Raw genomic sequence first — 17,967 nt, 5'->3', positions numbered from 1 at the left:
CTGCTATATTCACTTGTGTATTCCTTATAGACCAAGACACCCCACATCCCTGTTCTATTCATGATGTGAGATAAAATGTGTCTCTCTGGTGAGGAAAACTTGCTTCCGAATCTTGATCTTGAATTTCCTTCCCAATGAAAGAAAAGATTACTCCTTGGAGTCATGGCTAATTTCAGGCCTGGAGCATTGTAGGTACACGATGCTCTAGAATAATTTGCTTACCAGAGAGAGTGTGTGTTTTAAAAAATGTGTATATGAAATGGAGACATAAGAACCAGCTTGAAGGTGTACCATGGGCAAATTCTGGAACCATTGGAACACAAAGATAATTAAGCACATCAATGAGTTATACACTATCAAACAATGGAAAGCCTTTACTCCATACCATTAATATAGATAGGTGATAGATAGATAGATAGATAGATAGACAGACAGACAGACAGATAGAAAAAATGGATGATTTTTGCTAATAGTAGAATCCTGAATATTGGCTAATAAATTTAAAAGCAGTGCTAAAGTTGAAAAATCATAAATTTGTAACCATTGACGATGCCAACTGTAGAAGAAATTGTGATAAGACGTGAGGTATTTGCATAGTCTTAAAATGTTTCCGTGTAGACAGTTTATTAAACAGGGGGAAGAAATAATTATACAGTGGGAAAATTGGACCACATCTGGAGTAGGTGATTAACATCACCAACGTGAGACAGATGGTCATGATGTGCCTCCAGATGTGACACCATCTCAGAAAGATGCATAATCACCTATGTGGAATTTTGGCTAAAAGTGCATTACCTGGATCTAGTCATGAAGAAATATTAGATACACTCAAAATGAAGAATGTTCTATTAAAAAAATGAGGAGGAAGAGGAGGAACTATATCGTCCAGAGCTGTCAAGCACATAAAGACACATATGTACAAGGTTATGGAAATATTTCAGACTAAAGAACCATGAAAACTAAATGCTATTTGATCCTAGACTAGATTATATTTTGGAGAGGAAAAATACTGAAAAGGATATTATTATATCTATTTTTAAAAACTGATATACAGTAGATTTGATAAAAGCATTATATCAATATAGAGTTTACTGAAGTTGAAAACTGTTCTGTGGCTATATGAGTCTATTCCTATTCTTAGGAAATACACACTAAAATATTCAGGGGTAAAGAGTTACAGCCTATGCAATTTACCCTTAAAATGGCTCAGACTGGGAGAGAGAGAGAGAAATAGGATACAATGTAAGTAAGTTTGGGTAAAATATATATTCATGTTTTTTGTATTGCTTTTATTTTCACAACATCTCTGTAAGCTTAAAATTATTGCTGAATACAAATTTAAGAAAAAATAATTTTAAAATGTGTACCTGGTAAAGAAAAGTTCTTCTTAGCAGCTGAGCTTAATGGTTTCTCACATTTTCTCTCATGACATGGACTTCATATAACAGGCATGGATAAGGTAAGTGGTGGTTTAGATGCAATTTGAAGGATTCTAGCTATTATTTACATACTCGGTTATCAGATACTTACTGAACGACTGTGTGCCAGACAATATGCTATGTTGCATCTGTTTGCTTCTCACACACTTTGCCTACTAAAGTGTGTAAGAATGAGAATAAATTATGGGAAAAAATAATTTACAAACATAAATTATTTGTAGTAGCAAATTATTTGCAGTAAATCTGCTGTTCCCTCCTCACCTGTGTGTATTAGACTCTCACTTGAAAACCACTGGCTGAGTTGACACATCTTGAGCCAGTTTTTTTCTTTGACTTGAGACCCTAGACGAGTGATGTTCCCCTGCCTTATTTCTGCAACTAACCCGTGCTTCTTAATAATAAAATATATGCTTTGTCACTTATGGCTGAAAAAAACAGCAAAATGCTCCAGTTTCCTTAAAGATGTAGCTTTGCAATGTCGTTAATATCAGCATTCTGAGTACTGTTGTTAATCCTTGAAGAGTCCAGTGGGTTACCCAATCCTCCCAGATGGTGACTTTGAAATTGTGTACCTTAGATTTGTTATATAGGCTCTGAGATTACCTGTCATTATGTCTTGCCTTCTTATGTCAAAAGACCAAACTGGTATTGTCCACTTTAAAGAAACTTTCAACCCACTGTTGATTATCAGAGTGCAATGGAAAGAACTTGGACTTTGGTACTTGATAAAGCTGGGGGCAGATTATCTCCGCCACTTTTCAGTGGGAATCAATAACCAAAAGATGAATATCTCTGATAATGTTTCCTCCCTTAAAAGTGGGAATAATAAATACAATCTTCCTCAGGGGATAGTTATTAGAATTGAGTGAGTTAATGCCATACAAAGTGTTTGACACGGTGTTTTGGATACGGTGATTACTTTAAAAAGTTAATCATGAATATTACTATAGAAGAATAAACCTAATTTCTATTTTCATAGCTGGAAAACAGAATTCATCTTTAGGATGAGACTTTCCTTGCTTCAATTGATTCTGGATGTAAGACCCTGAGATTATGGTTTTGAATAAAACAGGGAAATGAATGAAACAGTAAAACCACTCTGCACAGTACAATAATAAAAGTTGGGGTGTAAAACAATGACAAAAAGGAAAAAAAAACAAGTCAAGGAGAAAGGATTACAAAAGAGAGGAAAGTTTTTCTACATGTTAAGGTGTCACAGGCCTTTTAGGAGCTGCGATGTCTAGTGTTAAATTTTGAGTTGTCTGCCTTGCCACAAGTCAGTGCCTATGTCTTCCCCAAACTCCTGTTAAATTTGTGACTTGAATGAGGTTATTTTGTTTGTTTTTGTTTTGTTGTGTTTGTTTGTGATTTTGTTTTCCTAATGCAAATTTATGTGAGTGAAATGGGTTTCATGACTGGGTCAGCTATAAGCAGAAAAGAATGAATCGATGTTTGAATGCAAAATGCAAGCAAGATGAAAACATTTGTAGGAGAAATATTTAGGAGTTAGAGAAGATCATGAGATGTAATCTCTGATGAAGAACAGAAAACTTAAGGGATAATGAGAGTGAGGCTTTACCTATGTGCTGTGCCTTATTACAGTTAAATGAATGAACTTACCTCAAAGAACCCACTGCCTAGAATATTTTAAACAGGAGAAAACTAAAACACTAAAACGTAGGAAAATACTATCAGTCCACAGACTTATATCTGAAATTCCACAATACAAAATGTTCTGGAAATGAAATTAATTTTTCTCTTTTAATGGAAAAAACTGACTTTACTCACCATTAGGTTGCCTATTGCCTGTATTTATTACCATGATGAATATATTCATATATTTCACTAAAGCTGCCACTGCTGCTTATTCTGCTTCTATTGCTGCTGCTTCTTTCCTCAGTCTCTCAGTTTGTTACTGAGGCTGGAATGCAGTGACACAATCATAGCTCACTGCAGCCTGAAACTTCTGAGTTCAAGTGATCCACCTGTCACAGTCTCCCAAGTAAACTGGGATTACAGGCATGAGCCACCATGCCTGGCTCCTGAAGCTAACATGTTGAATTATAATGTGCTGGCCAGTGTCAGCTAGGGTCATTGTCGATATGAGTATATACAACACATATTCTTGGTCAACTCAGAAAATTCTGAATTCTCAAACACCTCCTAGGACTTTGGATAAGAGACTGTAAATATGAATTCAGAAAAAAAATTAAAAGTGAAAAGAAAGAGATTACCTTCCAGTGTATTTCTAAAGCTGAAATTGGCAGCTTTATCCATGGAACCAGATTCATATTGGGTCAAACTCAGGCAAAATTCTACATCAGCTGAAGAGGGGAGCCTTGGGGTTCTGGATTTGTCATGGTTTCCAGGATTACGCCGTAAAGGTCCCTCGGGCGTTCCATTGCATAAAGACTGATGGCTGTTGTACTCCTCCAATCGGCTACAGACAATCTGTACAAAACACCCTCATGTTAAACAAATTGTCACCACCACTGAGTCAGTAGGAGATGGCAGAAATGTTGGAATTCCTAATTATCGTTGTTAGACTTCTCCTGAGGAGATTACTACAATCATGTGTCTTTAATGACAGGGATATGTTCTGAGAAATCCATCATTAGGTGATTTTGTCATTGCGTGAACATCATAGTCAGTGTACTTGCACAAACCTAGAATGGTATAGCCTACTAAACATCTTTGCTGTTTGGTAAAACCTACTGCTCCTAGGCTACAAATCTGTCCAGCACATTACTGTACTGAATACTATAGGCAATTGTAAGATAATGGCAAGTATCTATACATCTAAACCTATCTAAACATGTAAAAGATACAGTAAAAATACAGTATAAATTTTTTTTTTAAATGGCATACTTGTATATACAGGACACTTACCATAAATGGACCTTGCAGGACTAGAAGTTGCGTTGGGTAAGTCAGTGAGGGAATAAGGAGTGAATATAAAGGCCTAAGATACTACTCTACACTACAGTAGATTTTATAAACACTATATATATATATAGAGGCTACATTAAATTTATAAAAATATTTTTCTTTTTTAATGATAAATTCACCTTAGCTTCCTGTAACTTTTTTACTTAATTTTTTAAAACTTTTTGAGTCTTTTGATAATAGCACTTAGCTTAAAACACATATTGTACAACTGTAGGAAATATTTATTATATCCTTAGCCTATAAGCTTTATGCTATTTAATTTTTTACTTATTATAAACATAATTGAAATTTCATTAAAAACTGAGACACAAGCATACACACTAGCATAGGCCTACACAGAGTCAAGGTTGTCAATATCATTGTCTTCCACCTCCACATCTTGTCCCACTGGAAAATCTTCAGGGGCAATAGTACACATGGAGCTATCATCTCTATAACAATCTCTATAAAACATCCAGGCGTTTTCTGGAACACCTCCTGGAGAGCCTGCCTGAGGCTGTTTTACAGTTAACTTACTTTTTTATAAGTGGAGGAAGTGCATTCGAAAATAATGATAAAATATAGATAGTAAATACATAAACCAGTAACATAGTTGTTTATTATCATTATCAAGTATTATGTAATGTACATAATGGTATGTACTAGACTTTTATACAAGTGGGATTTCAGTAGGTTTACACCAGCATCACCACGAAGACATGAGTAATGCATTGTGTATAATATTATGACTGCTATGATGTCACTGGGTGACAGGAATTTTTCAGCTCCATTATAGTAGTGTGGGACCTGTGTCATATATGTGGTCCATCCTTGACAGAAATGCCATTGTGTGGCATATGACTGTATTTTAGAATTAGCTTTTTGAAGGTTACAGAATGAACCATAAAAGTTAAAACCTGGAACAGGATTCTAGTGTTGCATCTACCACTTAAGAAAATGATTTAACTGTCTAGGCCTCATCTATCAAATGAAGATAATAACAACTACCTCACATAGTTATAGAAAATAAAATATTTATTAAACACCTATTATATATTAAGCACTGTGCCAAGTGCTGAGGCTGGGGTTGGTAACAATAGAGATAGGCATCTTTCTGTATATAAAGCCCATAGCACATGGCATGACCAACAGAAAAGACTCAATAAACAGTAGCTTTAAAAACATTAATCTATATTATATTCAGAATGTCAAGGACTAGAAATAGTTTCATTTTGTGCTTTTTGTTCATAAAATATCCTATTATTGTCCCTTTTCTTGATGTGCAGTACAATACTCGTGGTTGATTATGTTTTTTAAGAAAAGAAATTTCTCTGATACTTTAGCTAGAACCAAGGTGATTTTCATTGTAGAAATACCATCTTAAAAATAAGAATTTCTCACCTTTCTATAAGCAAAACTTTTTAAGAAAACATGGCACATGCATTGTTTCATTTACATCACAAAACAATACATTTTGCTTCACAAACAAGGAAAATGAGACTCAGAGAGGGTAAGTGGCATTTCTCAGGTTATATGGCAAATAAATGGCAGTGTTGTGATGGCAACCCAAGTTTTCCAACTTCATCTTTAGTGTATTTTGTGCTTCTATAACTAGTCTAGCAGAACTCAACATTAAAAAATTTTTAAAAGTAGGTTCTAGGTTAAAATAAAATAGAGAGTTCTAGTCCTGTATCTCAGTTGTGGCTGACAACAGGATGTTGTTCTTTGTTGGTTTCCCTAAACCTTGATCAAATTTTTCTAAATAAACTGTCTTAATATAACTTGGTTTGGGTATCTATTTCCTACTGAGATCCTGACTGATGCAAACATTATTTCCTACTGATCTTTCCCTTTCCCTCTCTTCTATAACTTCACTGGCCTCTTTGCACTTCCCAAAACTCACCAATCACTCTTATGCAACATGTTCTTGTACTGGTTATTTTTTCTGGGTAGACTCTTTTCCCTTGATACCTGCTTGGGTTATTCATATCTTCATTATCTTAATGAAATCTACACTAAACATCTATTTAACATCATATTCAGCCTTACTCACCCACTTTAGCAGTGTTGTAGAGCTGGTTAGCAGTAGCTAGCAAAAGTTCAAAGTGTGTAACCCTTCTCAATATTAGAATGTTCAGCAGTATCCCATCATTAGATGGAAATCTACCATTGTCAGTATTTACACCACAACAATTGGCAAATCAGAATCATCTCTCCCTACTTTCCCACTCCTCCATTGAGAACAAGTTATTAAACATTTACTGTACACCACTAACTTCTGCTTTATCTGTGCACTTAGCACCTTCTAACAAACTATATAATCAAAAGAACTCTCATAGAATAATTGATTTATTGTTGCTGCATTTCAAACCAAAGTTTTAAAATGTCTATGTGTCAGGCATTATACCAGAACACAAGAATACATATTGAACACGATAAACATAGTTTTTATTTTTATAGAGTTTACAGTCTAATAAGTATGGTCATGAAGATTTAATGTCTATACCGTATTGCCTTATTCATTGACTTAAACATTATTTTTAATAAGTATTAGCATTTTAAGTATTGAGTACTTTATGTAACTTACCTTCTAGTGGAGTAGGTCTAGGAAGTGTGAGTGGGTGAGACAGTAAAACAATATATATAACTTATTATATTTTTTAACTCCTTTAACTTTTTTAAATAAAATATTATATATAATTTATTATACATATTGTTTTACTGTCTCACCACACACACTTACTAGACCTACTCCACTCGAAGATAAGTTACATAAAATACCCAATACTTAAAGTGCTAATATTTTTGTAAATGAATTTTTAAATCAATGAATAAGGCAATATGGTGTATATATTTAATCTTTATAAACATACCTGTTAGATGATAAACTCTATCAAAATATAAACTGTATCCTGTTCACTATGTATTATTGTGTAATGGTATGGTGCCTGACACAAAGACATTTGAAAACTTTGGTTTGAAATTCAATAACAGTAAATCAATTATTCTATGAGAGGAGTTCTTTTGATATTTCCATCTCATCAATGAGAAAACAGGCTTATAGAGGTTAAGTGACTTCATCAAACATATATAGTTTATAAAATGGGGGGAGTTAATATTTGAATATAGACTGCATGATTTAAAGCTTAAATCTTAACAAGTATCTTAAATGAAAATTCCATTTCCTGGCTACCCATTCCCACATAAAGGCACTCTAGTCATCTTCCCCTGTCATCTCTTGACCAATGAATTTGTTATGAACCTTCAAAGACTCCATATTATAAAATCCAATTATCCCTGCAAGTCCCCATGTTAAGATAGCATTGGGCACAGTTGACCACTTTCATTTTCACAAAACGCATTCCTCTATCTACTGATTTCTATAATCACATCCCCTTTGATTTTTGCCTTTCTCTCTTGCTGTTACTACTTGGTGTGTCCTATGAGCTCTTCCTCGTCTGTCTTACCTGTAAATATTGTAGTGCTCTAGGCAGGACTGGCTATGCAATTTGCAGCACCAGATAAATGTTGAGGCCTTGGCTGGGGGTAGGGAAATCAATATTCACTTTCTCAATCTACAGGGAATAGGTATCCCACAGTCTCAGTCTATAGTGAGTAGGTGACTCCCTAGGGATTGAAACCTCCATGCTAAGACTTGTTTGAGTAGGTGGGTAGATTAGTTCAGGTTGCCATAAGAAAATACTGTAGTGGCTTAAACAGCAGACATTTATTTTCTCAAAGTTCATGAGTTTGGAAGTCCAAGATCAAGGTATCTGCTGAGGCCTCTCTTATGTCTTGCAGAGGAAACTTTTCTCTGTCTTCACATTGCCGTTTCTCTATGCATACACAAAGAAAGAGATGGCTCTGTCTTTTTTGTCTTCTTATGAGGACATCAGTACTGTTGGATTAGGACCCCACTGTTAATGACCTCACTTAACCTTAATTACTTCCTTAAAGCCCTACCTCCAAATAGTCACACTGGAAATTAGGGATTCAACACACACGTTTTTGGGAGACACAATTCAGTCCATAATACTGGGTGAGAGGTCTATATGTAATCACCTGTGCACCATGCTAAGGTGCAGCCAGCCTCGGTAGAGAAGGCCTCTGTTTTACTCTGAACCAACAAATCATGGGATCAACACCCAACCTCACACCTCTTTTTGCTTGCACCAAGGACCCCACCAGGGATGGAGAGTGACAGTGAAATGTTGACCTCTTTCCTCCCACCAGTGGCCTTGGGCAGAGGGTGAGGAGGTGGAAACTAGATAGGGCTGGTGGATGGGTAGTGGTAGCCAAGACCCATCCCAGGAAAACAAAGAACAAAAGGTCTGCAGGATGCATATGAACCAAGCATATGCTCCATTGTCCCTATAACTTCACTTATAAAGCACAAACCCAAAGATAAGATTAATAAGAATTTCAACACCAAGACCACAGATCATTAAACCTCAAATGTAGGGTCTGCTTCCGAGCATGGAGCATTGTGCAATGGCACTGCTTTTATATTGTCAATTCTACCTCTAAAAAATATCTCGAGTCAGGCAACCATTCTCCATGTGCTCACATCCTGTGTGATCCTGCTGCTAAAGTCAGATGGCCTACTTTCTCTGGACACTGCTTGTGCTTCTCCATTCCATGACTCTGATTGTGGCTAAGCATGCCCACTCTTTGCCATGCACCTAATATCCTACCCATTCTTTAAGGCCAAAGCAAATAATTAGTAAAAACAGGCATTGTTGACTCTGACTTAAAAAGTAACTCAAAAGGGGCTGACTCTGAATGTAAAAACATTTCAGGAATCCTTCACCAAATTATTTTTCTTGTAGTTTATATGTAGGCAGAAGAATAAACTATGATAAAAATATGTGACTACGTAAGCCAAAAAGGGCTTTTAAGATAAATATATTTTTTAATTTTTCTTAGTGGCACATAAATTAATGCATCACTTAAATTCATTGATACCTTAGATTTAATAAAACAGAGTAATTAGGTAGTGAGAGATAAATTCGAAGCAAAAGATGAAATTCAGGAGATTCCACCCTGCCATCATTGACTGTTCACAACAGGTGCATGCTTCCGTGGGAGGCTTGGGGCCACTAGGGAGATAACATTGTTCTTTACCCAACTTACACTTACTCATTTTCGTATCTAATAAACAATGATTGTTACATCCCTTATAAAAACGCATCCTTCATGAACACACATTTATTTTTACATTGTTGTTTATTTCTTTTCTCTCAGAATCTAGTACAGTTTCTAGCACCCTGTAGATGTGCAATAAGTATTTGTTGGATGAATGAACAGAGTCATTGGATGAGCCAAAGAATCTCCTACAAAAAGTATGTGTTGAGTGCTCATTTTTCTTGGTCATGTTGTTGGTACCACCTCAACCATAGAATATATTTCTAGAATGTATTTTTTTAAATCTATATTGAGTCACTACTCTGTCCTAGGCCATAAGGGAGATATCTCCATATACATTAAAATTAGAAATTCTCACAACTACCCTGTGGATTTTTATGATTTTATCTCTATTTTCATGATGAGGATACTAAGCCAGACTGTGGAAGACTACAAAAGGCTAATGGGATATAAAGACCCATGTTATGATTTATAATTTTGTGAACAGTAGGCGAGACATATAGAATAATAATTTAAAGGTAAAATGTCTTCCCGGTCAACTATTTGCATCACATTTGAAAATAATCAAGACTATTTTATTGGTCCTCTTATCCCACTGAATTTGCTATCTATAAGCATGTATAAACAAATTTAGTCATCTCAGATAGAATTGAATGGGCAGTCCCCCACCATAGATGGCTGCTACTGTGTTAGATAAGAAATGCTTAGAGAACCTACTCTTAATTTTTGGTCACTAAGACATAACTTAAGAATTTCTGCATTGTGTGGTAGAGAAAAAATTGGGCTCCGTAATACAGGTAGATGCAACTTCAATTCTGGCTAATTTTCTTACTGGCAATGAACATGTTTTTTAGACTTGCTAAATCTCAATTTTTTTAAACTGTACTATGACATAATATACGAAAAGAAACTATTCAACAAATAATTTCTGTTTCAACAAATGCCAGTTTCTAGTTTTCCTTATACCTCACAACATTCCTAAATCCTTTTATCCATATATAATTGAGAACTAGAACTGTTGAGTGACTTGTCTTAGGGTCATATGATATTTAGAGTCAAAACCAAAGCACTGAAACACAAGTTTCCTTATTCTGAAGCAGTACCCACTACATTAATTATGATGTGTTAATGGCTTAGGAATGGTTGAATAAAACTAACCTAACTTTTACATTGAATGTAATATGTTGGATGCTTTTATAATTTGGGTTAACTTGATGCTACAAGTATATAGACTAAATCATTTTTATTCCTCTTTGAGTAATCTCAGGATATTTTCAAAAGATCCTGCTGCCTTAAAGACTCCTACAGCCAACTCAGTTAAATTAGAGAGGCTTGAATGAAACTATTTTTGCTGAAATGCCAACTGCCAAGTGACTAAGTGTTCGGATGACTGGAGGTATTACTAACAAGGAGAAAATCTACCCTGGTTCCAGAAATAATTTGAAAAACTCCAAACCTTAGTCTTTACACTGCATACAGGAGAGGAGGCAGGCTAGGAGAAATTATATTAGCATTGTGCTTATGATCATGAAGATTCTAGTCAGAAAGACCTGGTTTCCAATACTGACCCTATTAGTTACATGGCCTTGGGCAAGTTACTTAAGCTCTCTGGGTATTAAGTTTTTTCATCTGTAAATGGGAATTATACCTTTCTATCAATGACCAAATAATCTAACATGTATAAAGCACTTAGCATAGTGCCAGGTGTAAAGTGTTTAATAATGACAACTATCATAATTATTTTTGAAAACAAGACCATTGGGCAGGTCACCAAATTGTTTTTAACTTTGGGTGTATAACACTGTTTGAATATTCATTATTATAATATCTAACTTTGATGTATCATTTAAAAATATATTATTTCCACACATGAAACTCAAACAATAGGTCAGATCCTAAACAAGTCATATAAACACATCTTATTGAATCCCTTCACAGTAATGCTTTAACCTATATTATTCTAATTTTAGGGACAAAAATCATCTCAATAATTAAGTAACTTAGGGTCTTGTAGCTAAGTAAGTATGAAAGTTCACTCAAATTCATGCTGATGTGACTGAAAAGACTATACTCTTTCCACTACATTATTCTGTTTTCCATTCCATTTAATACTCCTATTAACACACACAAAAAACATGTATAGATGGTAATTCTACCTCATTTTTTTTCTCTTTGGAAAAAACAAAGGTCAAAGATTTTAAATAACTGGTCCAATGTCATCTACTAAATGGCAGGGGTAGAATTTGAGCCTGGATGTTCTGATGATGACTCTGTTTTTTTTCTATTTCAACACAAGTGATTTATAACATATGCTGGGGGGACGATAAAGTGTTCCAAGTCAAAGAAAAGAGGGGAGATAGAAGAAATAGATATATTAGTGAGGAAGGTGAACCTAAATACTGTTCTCTTAAATTTAAAGAAATAGCAATAAACTGCCAGCTATTAAAAGCTTTTGGGAGCAAAGATTTTGTTATAGCATTAGAGGTTTTATCTGGGGAAAAAATGTAAACCATATGACATTCCACAAAATCTTTTTCATAAAGAAAAAAGAGAAGCTGTTATTTCACTGAGCTGTCGTCATGGTTACCTAAAACCCATGACTCTCTGCTGAAATGTGACTTTTTTTCTTCTCTTTGCTTCCATGTGATGTGCTTTTCACCTGATGAGTGAATTCCCTGGTCACAATTCACTCATGTCTATCAGCTAGGAAATGTTTTTCCTCTTTGTTTCTGTTCATGATGACACCTATTCCTGATACCCCTTTTATTTTTGTGGCTAGCTGATCTGTTGGTTGCATAACATTAGATCTAATTATATTGAGCATGGGTAGTTTGTACTTAAATGTTATTAAGCAACCCTCCACCTCCAAATATAATGAACTATTTTAATTGATGATAAACATGGCCCCTACTTTAAAGCTTTGGGAGTTAAATAAATGAGCAAACAACAGACATGAATTAGGAACACAATATTTCCAAATAAATTAGTTACCTGATTTTAATATATTTAACAGAAAACTCTGACCAATAAATATTAACTTCATTTAAATCACACTCAGCTATGTTGCAACTTGCTTCATCTTCTCTCTTGTATTGTCTTTCTTTGCATGCACACACGCAGACATACATATGGAACTACCAGAGAGAATGACACAAGATATATTATACCCAAATTTGAGTAAGTGGCTACTGTTGACACTGTTGTATCCTTGGCACTGGGAATCCAGTGCTATAAAAAACTGCAGTGAATGGTCCTAGAAAACTACCCATGCAGAGTTTAATATTTTATGTATGTTAGCATTGGAGCTAATGTTTCTTTGATGTTAAATTCAGCATGTATTTATAAAGCCTGTTCCATGTGTATATTATAGTCCTGTGCTCTGTGGATACAAAAATATTTAGAAATGATCACCACCTTGGAGCGGCTGACAGGCTGGCAGATACGGACAGGCTGGAAAACCATTACATGTAATGAAAAGTTACAAGTGCTATGATACAAATCTGTATAAAGTACAATGATAGCACAAAGGGGGAGGGTCAACTCTACCTGAGTAACAGAGGTGGATCAGTAAAAGTCTCAGAATATTTTCATTATGATATAAATTAAAAGGACTACATCACTGTGTCTGCCTATGTTGTCTGGGGCAGGACAATTTTAAGGGAGTCAACGTGATTACATGTCAAATTATACACCCAGAAATTAGCGGGTTACTTGACCCCATCTGAACCTAAATGGATCCTTATAAACAAGAAATAACATTGTTGACTTAAAAAGCACTGCAGTCAGAGCCGCTTGGTTTTAGTCCTCAGATGTGTGACTTTGGACAATCATCCTACCATTTTAGGCTTTTCTATAGTTCTTAATAAAATGCACAGGTTACCCTAAATAAAATTGAAGATCTCTCAGCTCAGAGTTAATAAATGCTATCAAATCTCTAAAATCTCAATTTTGGGGTCAAGTAAAATGATATCTGAAACCAATAAAAAAAGAAGGCTTTATGTGAAAGGTGCATCAGCCTAGCTAATTTGGAAGGTCTTAACTCAATCTAGAAACTATTTGATCTCATCTCACACAAATAGTCTAGTTCTTAATTTAAGCATTCAGTTTGGACAAAGGCATTCAAATTAATGGTGTGTTTATTACAGAACATGCGTTTTTGTAAAGTGAAAGTAAAAAGATACCAAAACAATCTCCATTAACTCAATGATTCTCAGTGCTGGCTGCACATTAGAATCACAAAATGAGGGTTTAAAAATGCAAACACTTGAAGGCCCAGCTTGATGGCTCAGGCCTGTAATCCCAGCACTTTGGGAGTCTGAGGCGGACAGATCACTTGAGGTCAAGAGTTCAAGACCAGCCTGGCCAACAGGGTGAAACCCCATCTCTACTAAAAGTACAAAAAATTAGCTGGGAGTGGTGGCGGGCCCCTGTAGTCCCAGATACTAGGGAGACTGAGGCAGAAGAATCACTTGAACCTGGGAGGCAGAAGTTGCAGCATGTGGAGATTGCATCACTGCCAAAAAAAAAAAAAAAAAAGACACTTGAACTTTACAACCTCACAGGAGACCACCTGAATCTGAATTTCTGGCAAGAAATTAGGTGCATAAAAACCTTGCAACAGTTTTTTATTTTTATTTTTTAAATGGTTTTTTGGAAGCTTCCTAGGTGATTTTGACATTGAGAACTCTGAATTAAAGCAATGTAAGCAATCGATCTTAACTATTTTAAGGACTTTGTAACCAGAGAGGCTGTGTGAAGGAATGGAAACAGCCAATGCGAGTGGGGTTTGACTGTCACCTTTGCCACTAATAAGCCCTTGACACTACTAAAACATAGTAGGTGAGCAGCAAATGTTCATTTCACCTTTCTTAAACTGTGATTTGCTTGTTTCTCTTCAGTCATCTTCCTTCCACTCTGTTTTCTAATTTTATTTTTGAAACCTGTTTCTACACAGCAATTTAATCATAGAACAAGGTTGAAGTTGATAATTGTAACAATTTCAGTTCAGGGCTTACTGACTTGACAAACTTTTTTTTTTCTAGAGAGTATTAAAATTGAACACATTCATGAAGAGAGAAAAAGGAAAAAGTTCTACTCGACAATTAATAAGTAATTAGGAAAATAATACTCATACAGTTGTGGATAGCATCTGGTATTACACATCTCATGTAATTAAAAATCAATGTGTATCTATCTATTAAGATTTCCTGTGGATGTTGCAGCTTATTTTGGTAATTTAGACAGTCCTCCAACCTTTCTGGGTCAAGTTAAGCCACATAGTTAAATAAAGCATCATAACTGACTGAAAATCCCAAGTCCAATCCTGGCAGTTTTTTAAACAGGAACAGAGGATATGAGAGCTAGATGAGAGTTTGCACATTATAGATTAAGGTAGGAGGTCTGAAAGCTTATTGAAATAGATTTTTTTCCAAGCACATTTTTTCTAGCCTTTCCTGCACAAAACCCATTACACTTGGTAAATAGCTGACTAATAACACCAGAAATTATACAGTGGCTATTTTTTTAATGAACTTCAGTAGACTCCATTGGGATGGGGTACAAACTTAGTTGGGCAGAGAAGGCCATCTACATTTCAAAACTGCAGATTGTGGGAAATTGAGTGCAAGATTCTTCCCATCCCATTCACATATTGGGCTTAATTTCATAGAGCATTGCTAGTCAAAAGAGCTGTATTAGAAATTTTTGGAAGACAGGCAGAAAAGCATTCCTTTAACACATGGTTTTAAAATGATAAATAATTAAGCACATATTTCTTTGGTTACCATTTGCCCCTAATTCAGAATGAAAAATTCAGAATAGATGAAATAGGAATTCAATTCCAAATAGTAATCCTTCATATTTTATCTAAAGTTTTCAAGGACTGAGAAAGAAAGCTAACTTCTAATGCAGCCTAAAGAAAAAGTGAGACAGAATGAACCAGATCCTTTAGCTAAAGATATCACAGCAGTCACATCCTTGGAAATAGGATACAGTGGTCATACAGCTGAACTATTAGAGAATAAGTGTGATTTTTCTTTTTGCTGCTTATTAGCTGTATGATCTTATGCAAGTTACCTGATACCTTTATAACCTCTAAAATAGGGAAAGACTGATAAGAGCATGAAATGAACGAATGCACAAAAACACTTGCCACGGGGTTTGCACATGCTAGATGTTCAGTGAGTATTAGCCATCTTCATTATTTACCTGTTTAAGCCTCAGGATCTTCATACTTTCAAAAATGAAGATCTAATCCAATAATTATTTCCCAAACATTCCTGATTAAAAGAATCACCATAGACATTTAGTAAATTGTGCCTTCTCAGGACTCTCTCCTGAAGATTCTGACCAATTAGTCTGGGATAGGGCCAGGAATTTGCATTTTTAATTTGTACACCATATGAATCCTGTTGTGAATAATAATTTTATTTTTCAGAGACATTAGTGTATATCATTTGTTTTTTTAATCATCCAGATATGCATTCATTCACTCATTTATTCAATTCACAAAATACATAATGCACTATTGCCATTTTTAAAGGCACCATAGTATGTTCTGGGAAATGCAATAATGAATCAAGTACTCTGTTCATTGCAGTTTAGAAACCTAGTAGAAGTCATTAAACAAATAATTACACAAATATCTAAAGTGTGCTATAAAGGAAAAATACAAGATACATTGAGAGTTCTTAACAGGGCACCATTTCTGTCCTTGATGGGGGCTGCAGTGAGTGTTCAGGTGAGAAGTTTATAACCTGCCTGAAGAAGTGATTGTTAAGGTTCCTCCCTACTCTGACATCGTATATCTAGCATATCTTACCTGCCAAGAGGAGAAGAATGATGCTGGGCTGAGTAAGTTAGGATTTGTGGGGTGCTGACCTCCCATGTACTCATCTGTGCAAATGTCACACTTTTCTGCATCCCGCCAGTCCCAATATGGAATAGTGAAGTTTTCATCTCCTGTCAGCTTCTGGATTTCTTGTTCCCACCGCAACAAGAAGAGTCTATGCCAAGGCAGAAAAGCTGGTGCTTCATGGGCAAAATCAATGTCTCTCCAGATTTCAGATCCCCCAAGCAGTGCATCCATTGACACATAATAATGCATCCAGACAAAGAGGTCATAAATATTGATATCGTTAAACATGGGTGTTGATCCATTTTTCATTTGGCCATAGGTCCCTATGGGGATGACATAGTCTGAGCTGATGGTATGCTTTGCTAAAGTGAGGTAGGCAAAAAATTTGTCCTTCTCTGGGGCACTCAAATCGAAGATGTTTCTTCTCACCAAGAGTCGTCTCTCTGTGCAGTTTGGTCCCCAAAAGCCAAACTTGCAGTTTCCACAGTTGAATCCCATGAAGTTGCCAGAGCACTGGCAGGTCCTATTATAAAAGACGGAAGGCCACGACTCCCGGTCATCCACCCCTGTGAAGGGAAATTGAGGCCCAAGCGGTGCATTGGACAGAAGGATATTCTGACAGGAACCTCTGCCTGAAAGCTGGCCACAGGGACTCCTGTCCCCGCTCCACGGTGGACAGCATTCCTTCTCCATCAGGTTCTTAGAGGAGACACAGGCTCGAGGGAAATGGCCAGTGGAGGTCTGGAAACTCCACAGCAGGCAGTACAAAGCAGCCAGGAGCATTCTTCCTCTAGTCCTCACAAGGTCTGTTGGAACTGGCTAATTGGAGTCACAGACTTCTCTTTCCAGCTACTACTACAGTGATTATCACATGTCTTGGCTGAGACCTATATAATACCACTCCCACCTCCAGCATCAAACACTTTTAGTCTTTATCTTAAGCTTTCATCCTCTGAAAAGCACATGACTGACTTTTCCTTGGAATTGGCTTGTATCCCACCAGTGGGATAGGCCTATGTTAAAGTGAAAAACTCTATTCACCATTAATAGTTTAATTCTTATGGTTAGAATATTAACAATAAGATTAGTAATAATAATGCCTGACCTAAGCAAACCCAGTTAATAGACTACAAAACTAATGATGATTTGACCTTGCAAATGAGAGGTAGTGTCAGGAATAGAGCTTCTCTTATTAAGAAAGTTTAGGAAGTATTAAAGATTATGGGTTTAAGGTAGTTATTTCTCAGAGACCATAAACAGGCTACAATGTTTGAAGAACTCAATATGCAGAGAGAGATTGTCTTCAGAGCCCAGAGAGAATTCCTTATATGTTATTAAATTTCAGTTTGTTTATTTTATACAAAGTGTCAGAAAAAAAATCTTTCTTATACTTTTCTCTGATAATCCTGATGAATTTTCTGACAACTCCTAAGGATAGCTCACTTTGATAACTGGGCGATTTGCTTCATTGTGGGGATATCTCACGGTAAAGAGCTCTCTCTCTCTCTCTTTCTCTCTCTCTCTCTTTCTCTCTCCCTCCCTCTCTCTCTCTCTTTCTCTCTCCCTCCCTCTCTCTCTCCCTCTCCCTCTCTCCTCCCT

At 35.9% G+C, this 17,967-nt stretch overlaps 1 protein-coding gene across 1 annotated transcript in view; it reads right to left on the bottom strand.

The window, feature by feature from the left end:
• Window positions 1-17,230, bottom strand: part of TYR (tyrosinase) — a 117,740-nt gene extending 100,510 nt beyond the window's left edge. Inside the window, exons 1-2 of the mRNA XM_003832989.4 lie at window positions 16,333-17,230; window positions 3,674-3,890 (exon numbers count right to left, since the gene is read on the bottom strand). Of these exons, the coding sequence (XP_003833037.1) occupies window positions 3,674-3,890; window positions 16,333-17,151 (1,036 nt within the window). The 5' untranslated portion in view covers window positions 17,152-17,230. The remainder of the gene's footprint in view (window positions 1-3,673; window positions 3,891-16,332) is intronic.
• Window positions 17,231-17,967: the final 737 nt, after the last annotated feature.

Source organism: Pan paniscus, chromosome 9 (genome assembly GCF_029289425.2).
Source record: "Pan paniscus chromosome 9, NHGRI_mPanPan1-v2.0_pri, whole genome shotgun sequence".
Lineage (NCBI taxonomy): Eukaryota > Metazoa > Chordata > Mammalia > Primates > Hominidae > Pan > Pan paniscus.
This window is presented reverse-complemented; position numbering and strand designations above follow the sequence as displayed.